The sequence below is a fragment of the Crinia signifera genome, chromosome 6 (assembly GCF_055691185.1).
Source record: "Crinia signifera chromosome 6, ASM5569118v1, whole genome shotgun sequence".
NCBI classification, from domain to species: Eukaryota; Metazoa; Chordata; class Amphibia; order Anura; family Myobatrachidae; genus Crinia; species Crinia signifera.
The window spans coordinates 267639323-267666581 of NC_139222.1; the positions used below are offsets into that span (position 1 = coordinate 267639323).

The window sequence follows — 27259 nt, forward strand, 5'->3', positions numbered from 1 at the left end:
TGCATGCTGTTGTGTGCTTTCGTTTACAGTGTTTTTATTTGTTAAATGTGTTTTTTGTTGTCCATAAAGCTCGTACACACCGGTTCTGGAAGAACATCGCCTGCTGCAAGTGTAGACAGAACCTTGTACAGAGCTTGTTCAGGAGTAACTTGCAGCATTGTGTGCTATGTACATAAAGAGCATTCCCATAGATCTCCATTGTGTTGCATTAATTGTTACGCTCGTGAACACTGCAGGCAGCGTGAACGTTTGTTAGTAGCTGTGTGTGTGTGCTTGTTTGTGGGCTTCAAGTTTAAATGCACCAGGACGGGTGAGTTATATTAGGTCGACAATGTCTAAAAGTGCCCATACACTGTACAATTATTGTATGCAATTTGGACTAGATGGGATTGCATATGTTTTGCAATGCAGTCAGATGCAATCTAGTATAAATCTCATTGCACCCAGCAATTGTACCGTGTATGGGCACCTTAAGTTGACGTTTGAAAAAGGTCAATGTAAGCAAAACAAGGCAAAAGGTCATATGATGTCGTCCAGATACCCCCCAGGAAAATAACTTGTAGGGTTCCTACCAATAAAACTGTCAATAAGATATACTGGTGATGTTATTACAAAGTACAATGTGTAAACACTCCCATGACAAGGATTGTGATCAACACATTATAGTGCCACACAGAACCTCAAGTTCACACATGCCACAGTGCCACCACCACCACCACCACTATGGTCCTGATGTAGCAGTGAGTGGGGGGGGCACCAATGTGTGACCTCGCTGACCGCTCTGTGGCTAATCTAGCACTGGTTGCTTGTTTTATTTTTGGACAGTTACCAGTACGAAAGCCTAAGGATTCAGTATTGAATCCCGGCGGTCGGGATCCCGGCGTTCAGAATCCCGACGCCGGAATCCCAACAGCCGAAATGCCGACAAGGGGGGGACGTGGATCGCCCCCCCTTGCGGGCTCGCTCGCCACGCAGCGGGCCCGGTGCCTCGCTACGCTCGGCACACTAATTTATTCTCCCTCCAGGGGTGTCCTGGACACCCACGGAGGGAGAAAGTGTCGGCATTTCGGCGGTCGGGATTCTGAACGCCGAGATCCCGACCGCCGGGATCGCAACTGCATCCCAGCCTAAAGGCCCCCATACATATGTACAATATGGCATTTTTCACACGATCGACCTATCGGGAAAATAAATCGGGTGAAAAGTGACCTATTGTATGTCATTTACGTCTGATCCGATGCGCAGTCCTGTTCCCATTGGATCTGGAGATGACAATGGCTGAGACAAGGATACATCACATCCCGGGGCAGTGAATGACATTGCATATGATACATCGTGGACAATGCCATCGTATACAAAAGAACCTTATACGATGTATCGTATGCGATCCTAGCCGGGGGAGTTTCGGAGGTATTGCATATTGCAGCGACTTTAATTTTCTCTTCTAATTTTTAACCATTTAAAACCAGCACCTGTGTTCCTGCAACAAAGTGCTGGCATCTAGAAGCGGTCTGGGCATGCTGGTCATAGTAGTTCCACACCACAACAGCTAGCAACTAGGCAGCCACCGTTTGCTTAGCCTCATTTGCACCCTTCTTGTTCTGCTATCTTAAAGGCAATTGAGCGTCTATTCTTTGTTTCAAAAAAGTAAAAATGTAAACTTCTCATTGATTCTTTAGCAGGGGAGATAACCGGCCTGTGTCCCCTCCCCCACCAAACTCCTCACTTTCCCCTCTCGCCCCTGCCTCCCACTGCCTGACATACTTTCACTGGCTCCTCCCCCAATCACAAACTTTCTGTGTAATCCTGGAGTGCAGCTATGGAGATGACAGGTTGCATCATTCAGTGTTTGCCAAAGGGCTGGTCCAATGGACTTTAGCAGATTGCACAGTAAAGTGAGGGCTCTGTTACATGGAGCATGTGGGAAAGGCAGCAATGTTTCTATTAAAGTAATGTCTACTGTTCCGGATTACTAGGCCCACAGTGTCTGAATAGACAAACGGTCGACACCTGAAAAGATCGACATGAGTTTTTCAGATTTAAATGATTTTTTTCTTGTGCCAATGTCGACACCTGAACATGCGCACCTCCATTTAGTGGAGTGCGAACCCTCAATTCGGGCCGGGTGCCTTAGCTCCGCGGCCGCTGCCCTCGGCACACTTTACCATTCACAGCTGAAGTCCACGTAGATGTTAGTAGCAGAAGTACAGTATGAAAAAGTCCCAAAAATAGAAAAAGGTCCTGAGGTGGGTCCCGGGGTAAACGTTCTGCCAGGTACTTATATGAAGGGTAGCCCATAGGCTACAGCAAGCTACTGCTATCTTCATATCTCCCACTCTAGAATGCTTCAAAAACAGACTCAAGACTTTCCTACTTACTCAAGCTTTTCCTTCAGTCCCTTTAAGTATTGTTTACAATGAACAATGTACAATGAAGTACAGCTTTTCTGTACTTCATTGTTCCTGTACTGTATTACATTCATTCTATCTGTTAAGCGCCTTGAGTCCTATTGAAAAAGACTGCTATATATATAAAATTATTATTATTATTATTCATATGGCGTTAGCTGTGTGGCACAAGCTTGGCACAAGCTTGGGTTATGTGGGCAATGGCGGCATCTCGGCAGACAGCGGTTACCCTCTGCTTTCTACACAGACTGAACAACCCGTATAATATTTACAGCAATCTACCCTTGTTTTCTTGCCTGCATATATCTTGTCTGCCTTGTACAGTATGTGTGCTGCACGTCCGACCACCCGACTTGGGACCTAGTGGGGCGGCGCGGCGGTGGAGGGAGCAGGGGGGGCTGGGGACGCTGCGGGGGACAAAGGCGGCATAGAGCCGGGCAGGGGGAGCCGGGAGCTGTCAGCACTGAATAAAAAAAAAAGCCCATACAATGAATGGGTGGCCTGTGATTGGCTGAGCGCTCTCTCAGCCAGTCAGCAATTGGTTGAGAGAGCGCTCAGCCAATCACAGGCTGCCCATTCATTGTATAGGCTTTTTTTTCTAGCACTGACAGCTCCCGGCTCCCTCTGCCCGGCTCTGTGCCGCCGGTGTCCCCCGCAGCGTCCCCAGCTCCCACCAGCAGCCCTGCTTTGTAGCCCCCCCCCCCCCTTGCTCCCCGGGTTTTTTACATGTGATAAATTGAGACGATTTATCACATGTAAAAAATGGCACATCAAGTGCCAATCTAATCAAGCTCCCCCTGGGAGCAGCCGGGGAAGCTCAGTGGGAAGTCAGGGGCGACTTGTCCTAAGGAAAAATCGCCCTAGTGTATGGGGGCTTTTAGTGTACCGCATTTGGGATTCATCTCCATTAAGATAATTTTTAAGCCACATAGAGAATAATGATGAAATCTCATTTGTAGATTTTTCATTGTCATTTGCGGATGCAGCAATGTTTATATACCTTGGACTTGTCCTATATTGTTTTGTATTGAATACTGTTTTCCTGTTTCACTTACAGTATGTCTATGTACTGTGTGGATCCCTTGAATTAGGCAATAGGAGTCTGCTTCCATATTACACCACCTATGTAATGCAGCTGGTGGAGGATCCTGCAGGGAGACAGCTGGGGTAACAGGGTTCCCACCGCAGAAACTATTGCCTGACCTGATCACAGTGATACTGGTTTCGGTATGTTCTCTAGTTTGTCGACAATCACACTGTCAGCAGCTGCATAGACACCACACTGTCAACAGACAAAATGTTGACATGTTCAAAATGTCAACAGCCACAATGTTACTTTGAAAAATGTCAACACTGACTGTGTCAACATGTTCAAAATGCTGACAGCCAAAATGTTTACCGATGCATAAAGTTGACAAGTTCTAAAACATTTTAGGACATCATTTTGTTTTTGACTTTCAGCATTGTGATTGCTCATGTGTCTATGGGGGTTTTCACACCTGATTGCGTGGCTGCAATTTTGCAGGCCAGATGATAATCGATAGTCTGTGCCGCCGTATGGATTGTAGCGTGCATGCGCAAGATCCTCCTGTTTCGATCGCGCCGGGTCGCAGAGAACGCACACCCTGGGAAAATCATTCACTGATGAAATGTTGACATGCTGAGTATGTTGGTAAAATAGCGGGTCCCATAGTTGCAGGAGTCACTGATCTCTTTTCCGCTTTGGCGGTGCAGCGGTGTCTTCTGGGTCTGGCGGTATCAATATAAAGTACATGGTTCCAACCCAAGCTAGATCCTCTTTACACTGCACCTTGGACCAAGATTATTCCTGTGTCAGTCCCATTTCAGCCTTATCCCCAGGGTTCGGCGTCCAGACAGATAAACTGGCATTTGGGGACCAATCAGATACCAGCCCTGAGGGACGACCAATCACAAACGGCAGTCACATAGAATGATCTGTGTGCTCCAATTTCCCTGAACAGCGATATTAATGGGATATAACCTAAACATTGTGCTGGTTCTCTATTACAAAGTAGTTGAGCAGGTGAACAAGATTTGATACATTTAGCTATATACAGTGGTTAAAGTGGGGGGGACCAGGGTGGAACGGAGTTCCACCACCTGTAATGGTAGGTGGCACTAATTTTACTTCCACTGTGGCCCTACACAGTAATTCCAGCAGAAAAACACCACCCATGTCAAGATATAACACAGCCACATCCGAAATCCCCCTTCCTAAGTACCTGGTGGTTCCATGATTCTCTTCCACCTGCGGCCCACCCCTCACATGAGTTCCACCACCTCTCCAGGACCACTTTAAACCCTGGCTGTAGCCATCCACTTTAAACATAGCTACAGTATGTGCAAGTGTTATATTCAACATGATCTACAGATTGCCCTTAGCATTGCAGTATATGCTATCCCCGTAGTTTATGCACTGGAAGCAGTGGTCCCTGTACATTCAGGTGATTGCTGTCCTAGTCAGACACTGTTGCAGAATGTCACCCGGGCAGGTATTAATTAGTCACTGAGTGGAATTGAACACCTCTCGTGAGTAATACTTAGCTTAAGGACAGGCTCTTTTATTTTATTCGGTAATTATAGAATCCTATAAGGAAATACGGCACTCGCCTGTTCATTTCTTAAGTCATTTCCGGTGGGTGTTTTCTTCTGTATTTCTCATAATGATCATTACTTCTCATAATGAGAATTGCTGAATATATTAATCAGACTGTGATAAAGATAGGTTACGTGAAGTATGGCTCTGTCACAGTAGAAAAATCATTTTCTGTTGCCAAGGGAACCACAGTCACATCGCTAATGTTCTCATCTTTTGTGGGATTAATATTTCACCAAAGTAATATCTCCACTATGAATATTTGATGCACCCATTGATCCCACATTTAATTATTCGGTGCCAGAGGCGCCGTAGAAAGGGCCCGATTCAGACAAATTTTTGCAGATGGGAAAAGCCAGGCTGCACTGCAGATGGGGCAGATGTAACAGGTGCTGAGAAAAAGTTAGCTTTGGATGGGGTGTGTTCAAACAGAAACTTCTCCCCCCTCGGGGGGGGGGGGGGGGGGGGGGGCGGCCTGAGATGACACTCAGGGCTTATACACATTATATGTGAGGGTTGTAGTGCTGGAAGTGGCACCTGTGAGTATCACATAGTCTGTGTCCTCCGGCGAGCCGCTGCTACTCGGAATGAAGGCATATGCAGGTGAAGCCGGTTAGAGATTAGTGACTCCGCTTGTCTCCTTGCCTGTTACCAGATTCCACCCAACAACACTTGTCACTGATCTAATGCAATGTGTCCGCGCACGATGAGGAGTGTTCTACCTATAAGGAAATGCACTATTAGTTGCTGTATAATGCTGACAGGTCTCTAGGATGGTGAGTGCTTACATGTATGTACTGCGCTCCGTCTATTGCACAGTCCGGACAGTTACCACTGAAATCCATTTAATCAGGGGCTATAATTAGTGCCTGTATTCCAAGTTCTAACCACGGTGCTAATACAACATCCAGGTGATGTCACTCTTATAGAATGAACCCCTCAAATCACCCACTGTAAGTAAGGGGTGTGTGCAGTAAGTGTACATACTCATTGTGCGTGTGGTGGACAGTGCAAGAACCCTAAAGGGTCCCCATGCACGATGGACAAGTCAGACCTTATTTCCACGGCAGCTCCCCGGGAGGGCTCTAACGTGATTTGCCACTTGATGCGATTTATCACATGCAATTCTCGGGGATCCGGATGCCAGAGGGGAGCTGGGCGGGTCGGATGCTGGGAGCCAGCAGGGGGGATGAAAAGTTGTGGGCGGGGACTCACAAAAGTGGTGAGCGGACACGGGCTGGGGGGAGCCGGACGGCGGTGTTCTCCGAGAGCGAGGCAGGGGAGCCGGGAGATGAGCTGCAGAAAAAAAAATACCCATATAAATGAATGGGAGGCCGCAGATTGGCTGATTTCAGCCAATCCGCGGCTTCCCATTACTTTGCATGGGTATTTTTTTTCTGAAGCTCATCTCCCGGCTCCCCTGCCTCGCTCTCGGAGAACACCAATGTCCGGCTCCCCCCGCCCCCATTTGCTCACAGATTCTGTGATTCCCCCTCCCTCCACTTTTCATCCCCCCCCCTGCTGGCTCCCAGCATCCCCACGCCCGGCTCCGGCCTGCACATAAGAATTATGCACGCATCGGTGTCGGACGGGATGTCAAAATATGAGATTTGGTCCAATTGATCTTAATTTAGCCTTTACTCTAGAATCCTTCAAAAACAGACTCAAGGCTTTCCTGTTTACTCAAGCATTTCCGTAATTCCTTATAGTATAGTTTATGAAAAACTTTCTGTACTTCATTGTTCCTGTCCTGTCCTGTATTACATTCATTGTATCTGTTAAGCGACTTGAGTCCCATTGGAGAAAGAGCGTTATATAAATATATTTTTTTTAATTATTATTATTATGTACAACACCAGATTTTATTTCACGTTTACAAAACTTCCGAAGGTATGTTCATGGCGACCCCAAACACCACAGGTAACATTACCTTCCCGAAACATGGGGGGAGGGGGGGGGGGTTGTGTTATGTTCCCCATCTCCCCTTCCCAAGACAAGTATCCCGGTTGGAGGTACTGCTGGAAAGGTTTTTGGAACACTTTAGGGTCCAGTTCCATGATTGAGACGGGACTCCTGATTAGCTGAGGTCCTCCAATAAGAGGTTGCTACTCATTCCATCTCCTGCGATAGGCCCAGGTAAGTATCTCTCCCCGACCTGTGGTTTTCATGCTACATTTATAGATGGCGTTAGAACCGTAACTTGATGTATTTGCTGGTGGTTGTTGCCTGTATGTGTCATGTACACCTGGATATTTCTACCTGTGAATGTGTATCGTGTAGCCCAGCGCAGAGAAAGTAATTTCCCTGAGAGGCCGATAAGAAAGTCTCCATTGTGATACCCTGGGATCCACATCGTCCTTCACAAAGGCGGCTTTCAGTTCTCCGGTAACGCGATCGGGATCTCTCAGGGAGAGTTTATAAAAGATGCACCGGCTTCTCCTCTGCCTTTCATCTCTGAGCTATATATATAGATTATAAAATGTAATATAGATTGTGAGCTCCACTGGGGCACGGACTGATGTGAATGCTCAATTATACTCTATAAAGCGATGCGGAATATGTGTGCGCTATAGAAGAAACTGTTAATAAATAAATAATAAATGTGTGTATGTGGGGGGGGGGGGGGGGGGCAAACTTGAAATGAATGGGTCTTTGGAACTGACTGCACCTCTACTTATTAAACTAGCTGCATGTTTTTGTTTTCTTTTTATTTAAATATTGTCATAATTCTTTTGTTCCTATCAGAATGATGGTTTTTCACTCATTTACCCGTTAGATTTCGGCTAAAACGAGAATATATTCCATATTGTAGATACATTAAAACCATATAACCTGTTCTACAGGTATGTATGTAGTATATATTAACTATGAAGAAATCATTGTATTGAGTAAGATTCCAGATGAAACCCAAACCAAACCTTCTTATTAATTGCTGCTATTTCATGCTCCTTCCAATCTGTTTGTGACATCATAACTGTGATCCGGCACCGAACACTAAGGGCTATTTCACACACTCTAGCTCCTGCCGGGCGGCGAAAACCCACACGGCCAGGAAGCCGTGCTGCACACATCAGTTTAGAATGGAGGGGATGGCCACAGCCCGGCAGCCGTCCCTTCCAGTGGCGGGATCCGGCTGCAACCGGACGGCCGGGCCGTGGCCATCCCGTGTGAATGGACACAATTGTGTCCATTATTAACTACTGTGCACGGCACGGCTTCCTGGCCGTGCGGGATTTCGCCATCCGGCAGGATCTGGAATGTGTGAAACCGCCCTAATACTGTCCCCTGTGCTCCCAGGCCTCCGCGTTTCCCTTGGCATGGCTGGCTTATTATTCAGTATTATAGTATGTTTAAGTAGAACTCCTATTGAGAACGTGTTGGTAGAATGTAGAGCAAGGTTTCCCCAACACCAGTCCTTAGGCTGTGCTAGAACATGGGTGTATTCCATACTTTCTATATACTACATCCGGGGCTCCAAAGGGAGCAACCCTGTCCAATGGGTGGGTGCATTGTGCCTCATTTGTCAAAGCAATTTTTGCAGGGACACTGGTCTGTTTCAAATTAGCTGGATATGAAGAGAGGGAGCTGTGAAGACAGAGATAGGAGCAGATAGGTCCTTGCAGGGGGAGGGGGGGAGTGTGGTGGAGAGTTTGTGGGCTAAAAACTGTCACAGCTCAAAGTTTTTAACTAGCAGAGTATAGTTTGCAATAAAATATATTTAAACGTGAGTTACGCTCCCATACAGTGTAATCCATGCAGTGCGGTTGCTGACGTTTCAATGCTGGAACATTGGCACCATGCACCCATTGCCCGCAATCTGATGCCTCCCATAAAATAATTGCTAAACGTAAATATCTTTTATTTATGATTTTCACTATCCATAGGAAAATGGATCCATTAAGTCAAATGTAAAAAATTCAGCCAGAAGATAGAACTCGCTAAACGAAAAGTTCTTAAAATCGTCTGTGGAGGATAGAGGAGCACAGGGGTGTAGTGCCTGCACAGAGGTGTAGTGCCTGCGCAGGGGTGTACCGCCTCCTTATAGCTGTGCGCAGCAATCTTATCACTAACCATCCATATAATGCTTGTGCCCCCTCGGTCATTCCGACAGTACATAGCCAGGCAGTCGCTGGCCATTCCCATGCAGCATACGGTGATGTCTCAGCCGCACTGTCCCACATGAAATAAACACTTTATCAGGTAGTAGCACAGCCGTATTTGTGTTCTGCTTCTGATAAAGGCAAGAACCACCTGTGCTCTCTCCTGATGCATCTTTGTAGCCAAATGTACTGTGAGAGCAGGGCCTCTCCCTCTATGTATCTCCTGAGTATTACTATGCAGTGATTCAGTATCACTAGAACTTCCTACAGACTTGTCTATCAGGAACAGAAAGATTGTCTGCGTGTGGCCTTAATAACCGTGCCAGACAGTGACATCACCTGTCCCCACATGGCAGATAAAGGTTCTATGGTCATAATCCGTCGGCCAGACTGGTCTTTTACAGGCTGGGACAGATGACATCTGGTCAGACACCGTCGACATCCACAAATCTTGTCAGGTTCAATGTGTCGACGTTTTACATGCCGTCACCAGGTTGGTGACAGTACAGTAGTTCAGCGGAAGCTATAGGGTTATGCTAAAATTGAAGCTGATGTTTTGGTGTCGACATATAAAATATAGAACTAACGACCATGTCGACATTTGTGGATGTCCACATTTTACATGTCAATAGTAACGTAATTGATTTAGCAGCCATAGATAATGATACTGTGGCTATTTGAGTTCTTCCACTGTGACCCCACGGGCCCCCTAGGCTCTATACTGGTTTTGGCCCCATTCTCGCCAGTCAGGAGCCGCCACCTATGCTTCCTGGGGACAGGACTGTGTCCTCATACCACTTTGATTATGGAAATGAGAACTACCGTTGACACTTGTATGTATCAGCTGCTGGTGTGTATGTAAAGCAGGTGGTTTGTCTGGCAGAGGATTTGCATGTTCCTAGATGCCTCAGATTATATTACACAGTGACTCGTTCCAATGTTAAGTAGCCCTTTAATCTGTGCAAAACAATCACCGACCGACCGCAAGACCACAATAGCTGCAGCAGCTCAGAGTGTAGAGATCATAAGCACTAGCTGTAACCTAATTGGGAAGGGGGGGGGAACAATAAACAAGATGAGTATCTGTATTGTCCCCTGTATTTTGATCACAGGGGAGAGCGAGAGTTTGGTTTCTGTTCTCAGAATGGGAGATTTATCACCTCCAGCCTGATTGCTCACAGGTGTGAATACAGATAATGACCCATTCTGCTGACTTTCCTCCGGAATCCACAGAGTCCCAGACACTTGTGATTGACCTGCATTGTATGGGGAGGATTATTTCCAACCCATTCCCCTGGATAATGTACCTTGTCCCCTATCTCTGTACAGAGATAAACACTCTGTGTGTGACCTCTCCATAAGGACTGTCCAGCGCTCTCCCCACACACCTGTGTATGCAAAAGGGATAGACGTTTTCCAAATAACACTTCTGCTTGTCCTACACCAGCTCTGTATTGGTGCAGGACAAGTGCCAGGTTCTGTTGTGATCCGGTGGGCAAATAAAAAAAAAAACAACAACATACAAATGAATAGGTGGCTACTGATTGGCTGAGAGAGAGCTCTCTCAGCCAATCAGTGGCTGCCCATTCATTTGCCCATGTGCATGCGTTTTATCGCATATAAAAAAAATGGCACATTGAATGTCAAATCATATGTGAGCCCTCCCTGGGAGGGGATACGGTGACTAGGTTGACCCTATGAAGATTGGCATATGTTGGGTCGACACCTGAAATAGGTCGACATGGCTAAGGTCAATGGAAAGGTTGACAGTCAAAATACTGACACGAGGTTTCACTTTCTTTTTTTGAGCCGACATGTGCCAACAGGCGGTATTTCATACCTGCCATTCACTACGGCGGTGGTGGGAGAAGCATGGCGAACGAACGTTGTACATAGGCGGTGTCCATGTCGACTGTCAACATTTAAAACTAAAAAGGGAAAAACTCATGTTGACCTTTTTGTCTGTCGATTTTCTCATTGTCGATCTAATGACACTATGACCCAGCTACCAGGGTAATCAGGTCCGTGACGTCCTTAGGACAAGTCGGCATAGTGTATTGGGGCCTTTACTGCTGGCAGGTCATTTCTTTGATCCTAGATAAATACTCCTGTGGGAATTTCCTTACATCTCGTGTGACACGATTTGTTACATACAGATTTGTGCTCATCAGCACTGAATATCGCCCCCCAGTGGAGGCATTATAATGAAAAATGGTACTTGTGTAGTTTCACGGCGTCAGCGTCTGAGTCCACTTGCGGGGATCGCGTCGCTCGCCCATACTGCGGGCTCGGCGGCTCGCTACGCTCGCCACGCTATCTAAAATCAACTCCATGCCAACATGGATAGTGGGGGTATGAACTATCCATATTGGCATGGAGTTAAGTTAGTTTATTTTAGATAGTTGTGGCGAGCGTAGAACCCGGAAGTAGCACGGTGCCATGCTGGCGCCGTGAAACTACACAAGTACCTAAAAAATTGTGCCATTGCTAAAGCAAGCATACAGTACATTCAGTATCTGAAATGCCAGCCTCTGTCTTAATGCTGCTTCAATGCATGATATGACATAGTGTGGGTATTTTTATGAAATATGGGGACCATGAATAGAAATCGGTCATGTATTATCCGTTCTTTACCTAGACTGTACTAGAATTCCAGTTCAATGGAGTCGTGTACAGCAAACACGGTTAGCTTTTTTTTTTGGGGGGGGGTCTAAAGACAAATGTCATACTCCTTTTTACACCAAAATCCCGGATCCGACTCCGTATTTGGAACACTGTTCCAATACCGGTCAGAACTGGGATTTTTTTTCTGTTTACACCCGCATTGTAAACGGGTGCAGCGGTTGGAGATGACATCATCTCCAAGCGCCGTGATCACCGTGCTGGGGGCAAGCCCAGCAGCACCAAGTGTAAGCTGCTGGACTGCCCCAAGCCTCCAGGCTAAAAGGGCTATAATTTAGTCAATAGGTTATCTATGTACAAATCATTTCTTTTACAGCTTTATAAACATATATACATTTTTATTTTTATTGTATAGCGGCCTGTGACGTCTTCTCCCTGTTACCCCGGTGCACATACACGCTGGGAAGAAGGGTGATTGTTGCAGAACTGTGGCTTTGAGCCATTGGGATAAGCTGCGTTCTTTGTTTAGTTGAGGTTATTGGAAATGGTACAGTGGTTCTACTCTCTGGTTTGGCAAGCGCTGCCTACTAAGCTTAGGGTGTGTAGTCATTGAGACAAACTCCCCGTCCAGTGCACTTTGGGTCTCATACACAGTTGAAAGTAAATTGGGTGAATATTGCTCCAAGGCACATATACAAAGCTATACGTATCTACATATTCATCTGGATTGCTGTCCGGTGTAATCAGCGAGTAATTGCAGTTCCCCTGTCCTAGGTGCTTATATTCTCTTTCATCCGGTTCTGCACAGGCACATTTACCGGATTCGCACCGCACCTTGGGCATGTTCTCAAAATGGGCAAAAACATGCTGCACTGAAGGGGGGGGGGGGGGGGGGGGCAGAAGTTACATGTGCAGAGAAAGTTAAGGCCCCCCTACATTGGATGACTTACCTGCAATTTGAGCTCTTTTCCTGTGATTGCAGCAATCAATCACAGGAAAAGAACCTAAATTGAAGGTGACTGACAGCGGGTCTGGTGCAAAGTGCGCTCCCATGCACATCGTGCCATAACCTCTCTGCGCAAAAGGAAGGTCCCTGGCGGTTCAATGGAGCACTGCGTGTGACTTCTCCAATGGGAGAAGTTGCTGCAATGTATGGGGGCCTTTATATTTGTGTGGGGTGTGTTGAAACTGAAATCTAAATTGCAGTGTAAAAATAATGCAGCCGGTATTTACCCTGCACAGAAACAAAATAACTCGCCCAAAATCTAACTCTCTCAGCACTTTACATCTGCCCCACCTGCAGTGCACATGGTTTTGCCCATTTTGAAAACATTTTGCCAGACACGCTATTTGTGGATTTTGCCTGCCATATTTAAAAGTGCAATACTAGAAAATGCAGAATGAGGCTGGGTTTGCATTAAATATGATTGCACTTTCACATACGGAACTCAAAATCTGCACAAACCGAGAGTTTTGGAAATACACGGCTAAGTAAATATACCCCTTGAAGCCTTGTCTGCAGGGTTTGCCTCTTTCCTCCCTATGCTATTGTCCTCCCAGCACTGATTTCCAGCTATTGAGATGGTAATTCAGTGACATGAGGCTTTTGCTGAAGAGGATACGGAGCACCGGGGAACAGGAGATCTGCGCCTCGGAGGAATAACAGCAAAGGAAGCCGTGAGATACATCCAATTCCGCTAGGAATGACATTGTGTGGAGGACACAGCTAAGGTCCGCCAACCAGGTACTTTCTTTGCTTTCTGCTGGAAGAATCTGAAATGAAGCCAACGTTCCGCTGAAGTTCAGCCCAGAAGCTTAGAAATGTACGTCCCATTCGCACAGGCGAAGTGCGTTCGAATTTTAAATATTAACTTTTCGGTGTTACTAGATGTGAGCGTCAGGTTGTTCTGGTTTGTGTGAGCGGTGGGGGATGGGCAGCATGGCTTGGCTCTGGACATCTCCTAGGCTCCTGCTAGCGCAGACAATTGATGGGATTTGTGTCACCCCTCCTCCAATCTGTCCTCCCGCTGTACACAGCTTTCCTGGAAGTTAGAATTGACACAATCCTAGATTCTTTCGGATGAAATTGAGGGACTGTCACCCCAAACTGCTGTACCCCAAACTTAATTATATTGTATGTCAGGCGTCTTTATGTGTTGTTTTTTTTTTGTTATGATTCAAAACTAGATTTAAAACTTTATACGGTCTGCAGTGTTCTGTACGTTACATATTATTTCTTTTTTTTTTATTCATTCAGTTTTCTATGTTTATTTTACTTTGTGCAAGATGCTCTTGCACTGTGCAGAAAATACTGCGTTTATATGAATTATGGCTGTGGGAAGGGTTAATAGCCCCCATACACTAAACCACAGGTTCTTAAAGTCGGTCCTCAGGAACCCACACAGTGCATGTTTTGCAGGTCTCCTCACAGAATCAATGTGTCAGTCAGTAATGAGTGCACCTGTGCACCTGTCGGGTGACCTGGAAAAAGTGAACTGTGTAGGTTCCTGAGGACTGTGTTTGAGAACCACTGCACTATTCCGATTTGACCCGATTCCGATGGATCGGGCCGCAAAATCATCTCAAATCTCGGATGTGTTTGACATCAAATCCCCCCCTCCTCCCAGCGGCAGGGATCGGGATGCATTGTATGTGAATGGACCGCATGCAATGTATCGGGATATTACTGCCTCACAGCACTGAGGTCATGGGTTTGATTCCCAAAATGGCCCTAACTGTGCAGAGTTTGTATATTCTTCCTGTGCTTGCGTGGGTTTCCTACGGGTACTCCGGTTTCCTCCCACAATCCAAAAGTATAATGTTAGGTTAATTGGCTCCCAACAAATTAACCCTAGATTGTCTGTGTGTGCGTGTACATGTGGTAGGGAATGGGTGTGGTACAGGGGTCTGGTGTGGTATAGGGGTCTGACAGTCATTATCCTGACGTCAGGATCACGACTGGCCGGACCCAGACAGCATGGTGAGCATAACTAAGCCCCTTGCAGGCTCGCTGCGGACACGGTGGCTCACTATGCGAGCCACCTATTAAATTCTCCCTCTATGGGGATTGTGGACCCCCACGAGGGAAAATAGGTGGCCGTCGGGAACCTGGCTGTCGGTGTTTTGACAGTCGGGATCCCGACGTTGGGTGAATGCCAGTCGGGACCCCGTCCGGCACCCGTAGGGAATATAGATTGTAAGCTCCACTGGGGCAGGGACTGATGTGAATGTTCAAATATACTCTGTAAAGCGCTGCGGAATATGTGTGCGCTATATAAGAAACTGGTAATAAGTAAATACCTGCTTACTGTGGATTTCTGCTTGTAGGAATATCACGGCCAGCATGTGAAAATAGTCCAGGCCACTGCTACAAGCACGCAGCAATTTAATCCAGCCCTACGTCATCTGTGCATCCTGATTCCAATGCCGCAGACCCCACTTTACGGCATCTACCGTTGTAGCGTGTCACTAATATGGTGTATTTCATTATTACAGATCATTAATGTTCTCAGTGATGATTTCCTGTACAGTGCTGTATTACAATGGGGACTAAGTGTAGTGGTCTGGACTGGGTTAGTGCCCACGTGGGCCTGGGGTGATCTGATCTCTGATGTAAATAGCACAAATCATTTGTAAAATCAAGTAGTTGTGCTGACGGGTGCATCGTCTACGGCAGTGGTTCTCAAAGGCGGTCCTCGGGACCCCACACAGTTCACACTTTCCAGGTCACCTGACAGGTGCACCCATTAATCACTGACTCATTTTAAAAGATCCACAGTTAATTATTTCACTTGATTCTGTGAGGAGACCTGCCAAAACATGCACTGTGTCCTGAGGACCGACTTTGAGAACCTGTGTTCTGTGGAACACCATTCTGACATTAAACATGTCCTATCTCAGGTGTGTGCTGCATCCAGCGTCTGTTAGTATGGCATGTATGTGATCATTATAGCGAGTATTAAAGCTGTGCTTTACCTGGTGTCTTATTTGCAACTTTGTTAGTTTAAAACTGAATTGAGCAACTTTTAATCCTATGGGTTTTTTCGTCGGTGGGATACTGCATTGTGTTCGTCTCTTAGCTGGTTTCACCATCCTTTTCTAAATAATCGTGTGACCCAGAAAACAATACTAAAAAACAATTTGCCTTTATTACATACTGGCTTTTATAATGTCTTGGTTGAGTTTGATGAATATCTGGCGGTTATTCCTAATCTTCTGTGTTTCCTTGTTGATCTGTTTGATAGTTCTGTGTGTGAGAGGTGATTATCTGTCGTACCTGCCTGCGCTGTACCGTGTACCAACATGTCAGACCCTGCCCTATGAACCCTTGAATGCAGAGCAGTGATCTACTGACCTGTTGTCTTGCTGTTATTTCTTGCAACACATCTATCCTGCATTGCCACCGTGAATACAAATCTAACCGGGTACAACATAGGGATCAATGATTCCTATGCAGATGTGGACGATGAATCATGCCTCAGAACTGTTCGCTCTACACCAAGCTGTTGGAAAACTACAAGTCCTGTCATGCCTTGCCACAGCTTTGCTATTAGAGAATGCTAAAACAATGGCAAGGCATGCTGGGATGTAAAGTTCTACTCCTTGTGGGAATGGGGCCTAGAGGTACAGTAACGGGTTCTTTTTACACTACAACCATTATTATTCCTGAATGCTGAAACAGGTATCAGATTTACAATTTATTAATAGTTCTTTATATAGCGATCAGATATTCTGCAGCGCTTTGCAGAGAGTATACCCGTCTCGAACGTCAGTCCCTGCCCCATGGGAGCTTAAAGTCTGTATCCCGGATCCTACCACATGCCATACCCAACTCACACACGTACACATTAGGGTTCATTTGTTAGATTCCAATTAACCGACCAGTATGTTTTTTAGATTGTGGCAGGAAATCAAAGCACCCAGAGGAAACCCACCCAAATTTGAGGAGAGCTTACAAACCCGACACATATAGGGGGCTATTTTGGTTCACTCTTTCTGACAAGTTCCTTCTTAGATGGACAAAACCATGTGCAGTGCAGGTGGGGCAGATGTAACATGTGCAGAGAGCATTAGATTTGGGTGGGGTTTTACTTCAAAGTGAGATCTATATTGCAGTGTAAAAATAAAGCAGTCAGTATTTACCCTGCACAGAAACAAAATAACTCACCCAAATCGAATTCTCTCTGCACATTTGACATCTGCCTCCCTGCAGTGCACATGGTTTTGTCCATCTAAGAAGGAATTTGTCAGAAAGAGTGAACCAAAATAACCCCCATAGTGCTGTAATGCAGTAATGCTAACCACTACGCCAATCTTGCTTTGGATCTATTATTCAGAATGCCTGGGACTTTCCATGGCAATCAAAAAAACTCAATTACACCTAGAATAACCCGTTTTTCCCTGAGGTGTGGTATATTTTTTTTGACATTCATCAACATTTTTGTAAGGTTGACATGCGTGGTATGTTGACATTGTCCATTTCAATATTCATTCTGTCGGCGCTGTTGAAATGTCATTATGATTAGAATGTCAGCAAGACGTCCCTGTTGGTCTAGTGGTGACTTACCTGGTCCAGCGGATCCAGGTAATGGTGAGTTCCGACAGATTCAGGCGGTGAGTATATACATAAAGGTGGCCATACACAGGTCTGACTTGTATGATGCACAAGTCGGACCTGTTTTCCCTTAGGCCCCGGGAGGGCTCCATCAGTTTGCACTTGATGTGCCATTTTTTACATGACTTCCAGGGAACTGACGGGGGGAGTTCAAAGGAAATCATATGCGATACTTCGGATGGTCCGATTATGATTTATCTTATATGCTGCACATAAGATCTCCAGGCTCCGATACACATGGGAACACACATCGACCTGATGTCAAACACCTTCAATTTGACCAGTTTCATCCGATATATCGGAATCAGATGATAAAAGACCAAATCAGACCTGTGGATGGGCACCTTAACTCCTGAATCCCAGCTAATGTCTAAACCAATGGTTCCCAAACTTTTTCCAATAACGGCACCCTTGAATATCAGAATTGTTTTTCACGGCACCCCAGGCCAAAACTTTCTAAATAGCATTATAAGAAAAATATTACGTTGTCAGTGGTTCCCAAACAGTGTGCCGTGTCAGCCTGAGGTGCCATGAGACACTTGCAGGGGTGCCTCAGATTGGTGGACCAGGAGTAATTGAAATTCAAATTGGTTAGTATAATAGCAAAACAAGTGCTTGTGACTTAATATGTGGACCTACAGAAGTGAGTCCTGTGGTTGGGATCATTTGGTCTACAGCATGATGTAGACACCATTAGGTCGACATGGTTCTAGGTCGAAAATTCATTAGTTCGACAGGTCGTTAGTTTGACAGGTCATTAGTTCGACAATATCTAGGTCGACAGTGAAAAGGTCGACATGGAGTTTTTCACTGTTTTTTTACCTGAATGGCAACAAAGTTGACATGGACACAGTCTAAAGTGCACCACATCCCCTCGCATCACTTGCTGCGATGCGTCTGGCACACTCATTTATTCTCCCACCACGCCCTAGTGGATGGTAGGGCATGAAATACCGCCTGTCGGCACATGTCTGCTAAAAAAACGGTGAAAAACCCCATGTCGACCTTTTGACTGTCGAACTAATGACCTGTCGACCTTTTCCTATGTCGACCTAGACCCATGTCGACCTTTTCCCGTGTCGACCTAATGAATGTCTACCATAATGCTGTAGACTAAATGACTGCATCCCGAATCCTGTACCTCACCTCATAACTGAACCAAAGGATGACCTATAAACACAATTTACTTAATTTAATATTTTTTTTTTCTAAATTTCTCAACAACAAAAAAACCTTTTGTCTTAGGGGCGCCTGAAAAAATTCTGATAGTCTAGTGCGCCTGATTCAAAAAAATGTTTAGGAACCTCTGTATTAATTCAATTGTGTTTTATATATCATATTTCGGTTCAATTGTGTGATAAGGGATAACATTCACTTCTGTTTGTCTACATATTGTATAGTTGGATCCCACCAGCTCTGGTTTTGCCTAATTTATGAAATATAAACCATTTGTGTTGGTCCTGAACCACCAATCCAAGGCACCCCTACAAGTGTTCCAAGGGTACAACGGTACACAGTATACGGAACCACTGGCCTACTCCGTTGCCCAAAATGTTTCTTTTAATTAGAATGGATGAGAACATCTAAGCTTATAACAGAAAAAACATGGCTGTCCTCCCACACTTGTGTCTGTAGCAGAATCCCTCTCTCCTCCTCACTGCGGGGAGCCTGTTATGTCAGGGCCGGAGCTGTAGTTAGAATGTAGGAGCACATTCATGGTAATCCGGTGAGAAACCCAGTCAGGCGTATTATTACCAATTGTCACCACAGACAAACATTGTGAATTACAAATCTGCTGTAGTAGTAACCTTTACACCGTATAGCAGTGCTCCTCATAGTGACTAGGGTCAAACACTGAATTAATAATGTGGGTGTTCCAGTTGTCCAAACTTTCAAGATAATAGAACGCTATATTATAGATAATGTACCATAACACTTATTAAATCATTTTCTGTTTACAGTGTTGCCTGCTTGGCTTACAAGCTGAGAATCTGCTGTTCAGAGCAACCCTGCACAGTGTTTCTTTCTAGCAGTTTCAGTTGTTACGCTGTTACTTCCAGCTCACAGGGAGTGTTGTAGTGTTATGTGTTGTCGAACTGGTCACAAGAATCTGCAAGTAATCACTATTCGAAGCTGCATGTTTTTTATTCTGATTTAATAAGGGCAGATGATTCAGTCCGAGATAAATTTTAATCTCTTTAGCAACTATGACAAAGTCTCCGACAAGTGTCACTTTTGCAATTGTTATCAGCGAGAAAGGTGGACGCGATCCTCCTCGGGGAAATATTTATTTGTTAGTGTTGCTAGGAGATCGTTGTCGTCATGTCGTTTATCAGTGTCAAAGGTTGGAACAAAAGCGCCCAACCCATTTGTTACCAGCCCCGATAGGTCTCACAAGCTGCGTGTTATTGGAGGCATAAATACACCCTATTCACAGATAATGGGGGTAATGAATCCAGACTGATATTTCTAATAGTCAAAAATGCCGGCTAGTGCCTATTCAATTCCGGCAGTTTTTGGCCAGGACTCGCGGCTACAGTTTCGTTTTTTTGGGAAAGCCGAATTTGCATTGGCGGAAAAGACCTCTAAATTGTCTAATTGGCATCCGCTTCCGCCTTAAAAATAGATGTTCATTCAACGATCCACGTCTTTCCTGATTTTTTTTTTAAATGTTTCCGAAAGTCGGAAGAAAAAGAAAAACATTGAATAGGTCGAAAATTCATGATTTATCATACAGCTTGATCTTTATATATTTATGTATTTCATTTCATGTACAGTTGGAGACATACAAGTCTATAATGCCTTAATGGCTAAAAATATGAATTGCTGCTGTTATTATTTTTATTATTGTTATGCTACTAATATTTATTTATATGATGTCATCATACGCTTCCATTGTAACCAAGAACTTACACAACAATTGAGTACTCTTGTTTTAGCGCTATACTGGGTTTAGGCTAATGATTCGCTATACTGTAGGTGCTTTTTATGAGTGGAATTGGAAAGGGGCCTACACACAGGGAGATGTCGCTGATGTGGATCGCTCAGCAATATCGCTCAGCACACAGCGACGCGTCAGCGATTGTGTGCTGAGCAATCTGTCAGGGCCAGTGTTCTCCGCAACACTGAGGTGTTGCAAAATTGAGGCACTTATCATTTTTGGCCCATATATATATATGAGCCCACTAACCGCGACCATGTGACCTCATCTGGTGAGTCCCTAACACTAATAATCCATTTCCACCGCCTAAAAACCTGGGTTATTGCCGGGTCTTCCCTGGAATCTGCTACAAGAAAAAAATCCTGGGTCTAGTGACCATGGGATTTTTACCCGGGTAAAACCTGGGTAACGAGCAATGGAAATTGCTCTTACTTGGGATTTTTGAACAGGGGTAAATCCAAAAACTGCTGATTGGTCCTTCCGCTAGCTGCTGATGTAATGGGTTCTGTACGATTTACCAACGGACATTTGACCAACGGTCATTATACCGTTACTCATTGACCGACAGTCAATATACTGACACTCTTATACCGACGTGTACAACTGACCGACATGGTCAATATACCGACATGCTGGTTGACATAGACACCGTCGCAAGATGATTGACAGGCGGTGAACATTTGTGGGCTACACCTTAGCGTTGCGTTGTGCAGCCCAAGAATGCAGGCGACTCCCGGTGGTTGGAAGGGGGACCTTGACGTTATCAGCAGCCCCAATCTCCCCACGCCCATCGCAGCACCGAGTAAGTCTTGGCTTACGCTGCCGTTGCACACGAGGGGGGGTCATCTATTAGCTGGTGTGCAATTATGAATGGAATCTCCCATGGCTGCGATCACATACGCAGCTGTGCACATGAGTGGGATTACAGGTGGTGGGTGGCGGCTACCCGTTCGCTGGACTGCAAGAAATTGCAGCCCAGCGATCCATTCCTATGACCGTGCAGGAGAATGGTGACATGTTAGTAGTGTTAAAGCATTTTCACTGTGTCAAATTTGAACACAGGGGTCAAGCATATTGTGTAAAGTTAATATGCTGACCCATTGGCTGCTGCTATGTAGGATTCAGCCAATCAGCAGGCAGCATTATGAAGCAACCACCTATTGCAGCTCCCATGTTTTATATCAAGTGTTATGCATCAAGAAACGGGTAGATTAGTCCGGAGGGCAGGTGGTGTTGGAGGGGATTACACTCTAATTCTCTGCACGTTATTAAGGGATTATTTATATATTCTAGTCAGGGACTTCATTCAGCAAATTGTATTTTTTTTCTATTCTTTAATTAACCTTTGTTTTAAAATTCTTGTAAACATTTGGAGCAGGGGAGTCCCCCCCCCCCCCCCATTCATTATATACAAAAGATGATGAATGCTTCGATCGAATTTAGTGTAGAGATAAAACTTCCTGAGATTATTACAATAGCAGAAAGACGCTGAAGGGATTATCCAAACAATGAAATGATTAGACTGCAATGTAGCATTTATTACCATTGTTCTGCCTATTAGCAGAGTATTTACAGAATTCTGCCCCCCCCTCTCTCTCTGCAGACATGACCCTGCTGTCCTCACAGCCCGAGGTCCTGGAAGAGAGTACATCTGCCGCCTCAGCTGCCACCGAGGACTCCGAGCTGAGGATGCTGGAGAAGAGGTCAAAAGTCATCGAAGAACTGTTACAGACTGAGCGGGACTATCTGAGGGACCTGGAGACCTGCGTGGAGCACATCATGGTCCCCCTGCAGGCAACCCAAGTACGATGCTTTTATTTTATTCATATTTTGGGAAATTTGATTATGATGGCCACACGATATCATCACAGATCTGTCATTTGGCCGATTTACCGTAATACAGTATACACCGTGTCGGAGAACGTGCATGCAGCTAACGCGCTCTTATATATTTTTCAGATGGCGCATGTGGACTTCGATGTATTATTTGGAAACATCCATTCGGTGATCGATATTAATAGGACCTTTCTAGGGGCCCTGGAGAACTGTGACTCTGTCGGTGAGTGCATTATTCATGGCGCGGGCGGCGTGTACTTAGAACCGTATTGTCGGCTAGATACAATTAAAGCGTCTTTTACACAAGGTTGGCACGGATTGCAAAATAGTTATCATACCCCTTTTGCCTGTTGGTTGTGGAGCCCTGTAGGACATTTTCTGCTTGTTTTACTAACTAGTCCTGTACAACTGCGGTCATATAATTGCAGGTCTTTGCGCACATAACAGATAGCCACAAACCGAGCTGTAATTACTGGCCCAGGTGCCAGCCAATCACAACAAAGGAATTGTTTATAGAAACCTAGAATTGGGCAGCAGATAAGAACCACTTGGCCCATCTAGTCTGCCCTAAACACATGTACACGCACACAGTTACACACTAGGGTTCATTGTTGTCTGAAACCAATTAACCTACTAGCAGGCATGGGGAGTATATACAAACTCCACACAGTTAGGCCCATGACCTCAGTGCTGTGAGGCAGTAATGCTAACCATTACACTGTTTGGCTTGCCATTCAGTTAGACAATTAAAGAAGCGGACACTCAAATAATTCTTAATGGAACAGACCTTAGAGGCACAACAATGATATATCTACACCTTTGTCAAGCTTGGCTTCTCAGACACCTCACTGCTAAACCTTCCTTTTATTCATGATACATTTTCTATATAGTGTCTGAGGGCTATAACATTTAGGGGGAGATTCTCTAACAATCGCGGCCCAGCTCCGCCCCCCCTTCGCCGCCCATCGCATAAATAATTATCGCATATGTTCTAACATATGCTATAATTATGGCAAAGGACAGCTCTTGCGTTAAGAGCTGTCCTTTGCGGTGAGAGTCGCCAGTTCCCAGTGGGCCCCGGCGGCTCCCCCCTCCCTTCCTTACCCGGCGCTGCTGCTGCTGCTGTGCCGGGCTCTCCTCCTCCCTGCACCCGGAAGAGGATCATAGTGCAGGGAGGAGGAGGTCACAGGTCCGGACAGCACAGCTCTGTGCTGCCCGGACACAGGTGAGGGGGGGGGGGGGGTCGGTGCGGGGCGGCGGTGGGTTGCAGTAGAAGCCCATAGGCTTCTATGGGGCATCGCCAGATTTTTCTTGCGATGCCCCCCGCCACGGTAACCCGGCGGGGGATGCTTAGAGCATCCCAAAATGCGGTAAAAACCCAGATAACGGGGTTTTTACCGCATTTTTATTTTCGAGAATCTCCCCCTTAGTGTGAGCTGGGGAGATCAGGGCAGGAATTGTGGGGTAAATGCCTGAAGCTGAGAAGTGTTATCTATCCCCATAAAAAAAAGTTATGTGCAAGGTGATAAGGCACCAGCCAATCAGCTTCCATATGTAAATTGACAGTTAGGAGATGATTGGCTGGAGCATTGAGATTTTGCACAGAGGTGTAACCACCGTGTGGCAGCCCCCGCCACTGCTTGGAGGAGCAGCGTCAGCGTAGTCTGTGGCAGAGCCGGCCCTAGCCTAAATGACGCCCTAGGCAAGATTTTGGCTGGTGCCCCCTAGCACCGCCACTAGTTCCGCCTCTGACCCTTTCCCAGCACCATCAACCCTCATCCTAGCAGTCATCATTTTGGTGCTCCTGCCCGCAATATTTTAAATAGAAACAGTGCACACATTCGGTGCACGGCCCAAACAGGGGTGTGTTCTTGCTGGGAAGGGGCATGGCCACCCAATAGTACCCCCAATTCAAATTATGCCACACAGTAGTGCAACTTTATTCACATTCTAGCATGCGTTGGTGTCCCTTATTCACATTACATCACACAGTAGTACCACTTTACCTTATGTACATTACTCCTCACATTATTCACATTATACCCTTAGAAAAAAATCCTGAGAAAATATTGTATTTTAAGCACCTCCATGGCCACACTGAAACCCAGCACAAAGCAGTGTGTGCTGGGCAGAGGAGAAGAGCTGCAGCTGCTGCTGTCAATGAAGGGGAGGGGGCCAGGGGCCCCCACTGGGCCCTTCCATCAGACTTTGGCCTGGGTAATTTGTACCCCCTACCCCTTTCTCTCTGCACCCCTGATAATACCACACAGTAATTCCCATTACACATGACACACATTATTAATGTCCTTATAACCATAATGCCCCTTACACATTATGCCAACCTTTATTAATGCCCTTCATACACATAATGACACACATAATGCCCCTTACACATATCTTAAACACTATTGCACAACCAACCCACCCACAGACAGCACTCGCACAGCCGCTAACACTGTGACCTCTGCCTCTGCTTAGATACAGATGTTTCCTCATACATCTTGACTCAATAAGCCATGCAGCTCCTGACCAGTTCTGCTAACGTTGGGTGCCTTTTTTGCTGAAAATTCATCTTATTTGCTTTGTTATGACCAGCACACACAAGAAGCTTCCGATGATTAAAATGATATGTGGCATGCCTATATTCTTTGTGGGACTGTGGCTGTACCTGCATACGGAATGCTATGTTACAGTGATTTCCATGAATACACTATTTCATATGCAGATACAGCCTCACTCACACACAGAATATAGGCATGATGCATATCCTTTTAATCAGCAGAAGCTGCTGATGCCCCTAGGCATTCCAAATGCCCTAGGCAATTGCCTAGTTTGCCTATGCCTAAGGCCGGCTCTGGTCTGTGGTGGGCGCCAGCGTCTGTCAGGGACAGGCAGTGTCATTGTGCTGCGCTGAGCGCTCTGCTCGGGTTCCCTGAGATTGACAGCCGCTGGAACCATATAGAAGTAGAGGACAGCCGAGCGACGGCTCAGCTGTCCAATCATGTTTGATATAGCAGCCTGCGGCTCAGTGACTGGCTGAGCACGCAGGCTGCAGGGAATAGCAGAAACCAGCTCTGGAGGTCAGTGGTGCACTGTGTGGCATGCCGTGCGCTGAATTAGACTACAGCATGCAGAAACACAGAACACTCCAGGCTGTGCACACATCCCCAGCTCTGCTCTTTCTATTCTCCTCCTCCGTGTACTTGCTTCCTCCAACCCTCCTCATAGCGATGCGGCCGGCCAGCTGTCAGTCTGTTCAGGTCAGCGGCAGGGATCTTCAGATAGATATGGTGGTCCTGGTCCTCAGTAATTGATTTACAACCCTGGTCATCGCCCTCAGGCCGCAGGCATGAAAGCCTCCTTAAGCCGACAGGAGGTAAGCAGATAGTAAAGTGGTTTCTGCTGTAGCAGAATCACACTCTCAAATTACACTTGCTAGTGACCATTAAAAATCCCACAGTTACATTTCAATTGGTGTACAGTGTTCTCCCCAGTGCTGTTTTTTTGCGCGTTCCACCCGGCATCCCAGCCGGCACTCAGGTCCACGGCTATTTCAAAACGCATGTTAGCCAATCAAGAGATGCAGTGGTGGCTCCGGATTGGCTGTCATACCGTGAGTTCTGATTGGCTCGTGAGCATGCGCAAGTTTTGAAATAGCTGCTGACCTGCCAGGTGGGTTGTGCACTGCACTGCCTGGCTCCTTCACCGTTGCAGTGAGGGGGAGGGGTAATCCCCCTGGCATCAGGCGTGCAACCCCTGGCATCAAGTATGCAATCCGTAGAAATGAGCATGTAGGTAAGCAGCCCTTATGTGGCATATTGTGTAATGGGCATTGCAGTGTGTGGCATATGTAATGGGCATTGCGGTGTGTGGCATAATGTTTAATAGGCATTACGGTGTGTCACATATTGGGCCTTATTCTAGTTCACTCTTAGAGGCAAATTCCTTCTTAGCTGGACAAAACCATGTGCACTGCAGGGGGGCAGATGTAACATGTGCAGAGAGAATTAGATTTGGGTAAGTTATTTTGTTTCTGTGCAGGGAAAATACTGACTGCTTTATTTCTACACTGCAATATAGATCTCAATTTGAAGAAAAACCCCTCCCAAATCTAATTCTCTCTGCACAAGTTACATCTGCCCCACCTGCAGTGCACATGGTTTTGTCCAGCTAAGAAGCAATTTGCCTCTAAGAGTGAACTAGAATAAGGTCCATTGTGTAATGGTCATTGCGATGTGTGGCATAATGCTTAAGGGACATTACGATGGGTGACCTATTGTTAATGGGCATTGCAGTGTGCAGCATTTTTGTAAAGGGCATTAACCCTTGAAGCGAGGCTGCACATACTTTATTGAAATGTGCGCATTCTTTACTTTGAAAATATCTAATGGTGGGGCACATTTTTACTGTTAAAACTGGGAGCCATATTGTCGAGAAACAAGAATGCTATGGGGGGGGGGGGGGGCAGGAAACTTTTTTGGCTTGGGGGAGCAAATTTTATAGTTACGCCACTGATTTTGCACATAACATTTTTTATGGGGATAGATAGCAAAATACATTTACCCCACAATGAGGATGTGGTTTTGTGGGATGGGATAATGTAAATAAGATTCAGAGAAGGTACAATGAGGCCACGTTCCTTGTTTTCCAGGAGTGTACATAGAATTTTACTTTCGTCAAATAGACTTTATTTCTCCACATCCTCGGAGGTGAGGGAAAATTGGGCCTTAGGAAGAGTAATTGGTACACACTGAGCGATTATATCATCCGTTTGCGCAAACTTATGCTATATCACTAGCGGGTCGGCAGGTGTGTAGACCGGATGGGTCTGTGAACGATGTTATTCAGACACAACGTGCCGACGCTGCAGCACAGCTGATACATCTGCGCATCTGGCTGTGTGTACCGCCGACCGCAAATTACCCGGAAGAATGTCGGTCTGACTAATCCCATCTCTACACAGGTGTTATATTCCTGGAGCACCGCGTGGAGCTGGAATCCGTGTACAAGGAGTACTGTCAGAACCACGAGGAGACCCTCGCGCTGCTGGAAGCCTATGACAAGGACGACAAGTTCCAGAAACCCCTGCAGGAGTGTATGGAGACGGTCAGGTGAGGACTG

The 27259-nt window shown here is 45.9% G+C and overlaps 1 protein-coding gene across 2 annotated transcripts in view; it reads left to right on the forward strand.

Annotated features, from left to right (window-relative positions):
• DNMBP (dynamin binding protein) overlaps positions 1-27259 on the forward strand; it is a 122276-nt gene that overhangs the window by 80066 nt on the left and 14951 nt on the right. For both annotated transcript variants that reach the window (XM_083149543.1, XM_083149544.1), the window contains 3 exons: positions 21906-22105; positions 22262-22361; positions 27102-27249. In XM_083149543.1, the coding sequence (XP_083005669.1) occupies positions 21906-22105; positions 22262-22361; positions 27102-27249 (448 nt within the window). The remainder of the gene's footprint in view (positions 1-21905; positions 22106-22261; positions 22362-27101; positions 27250-27259) is intronic.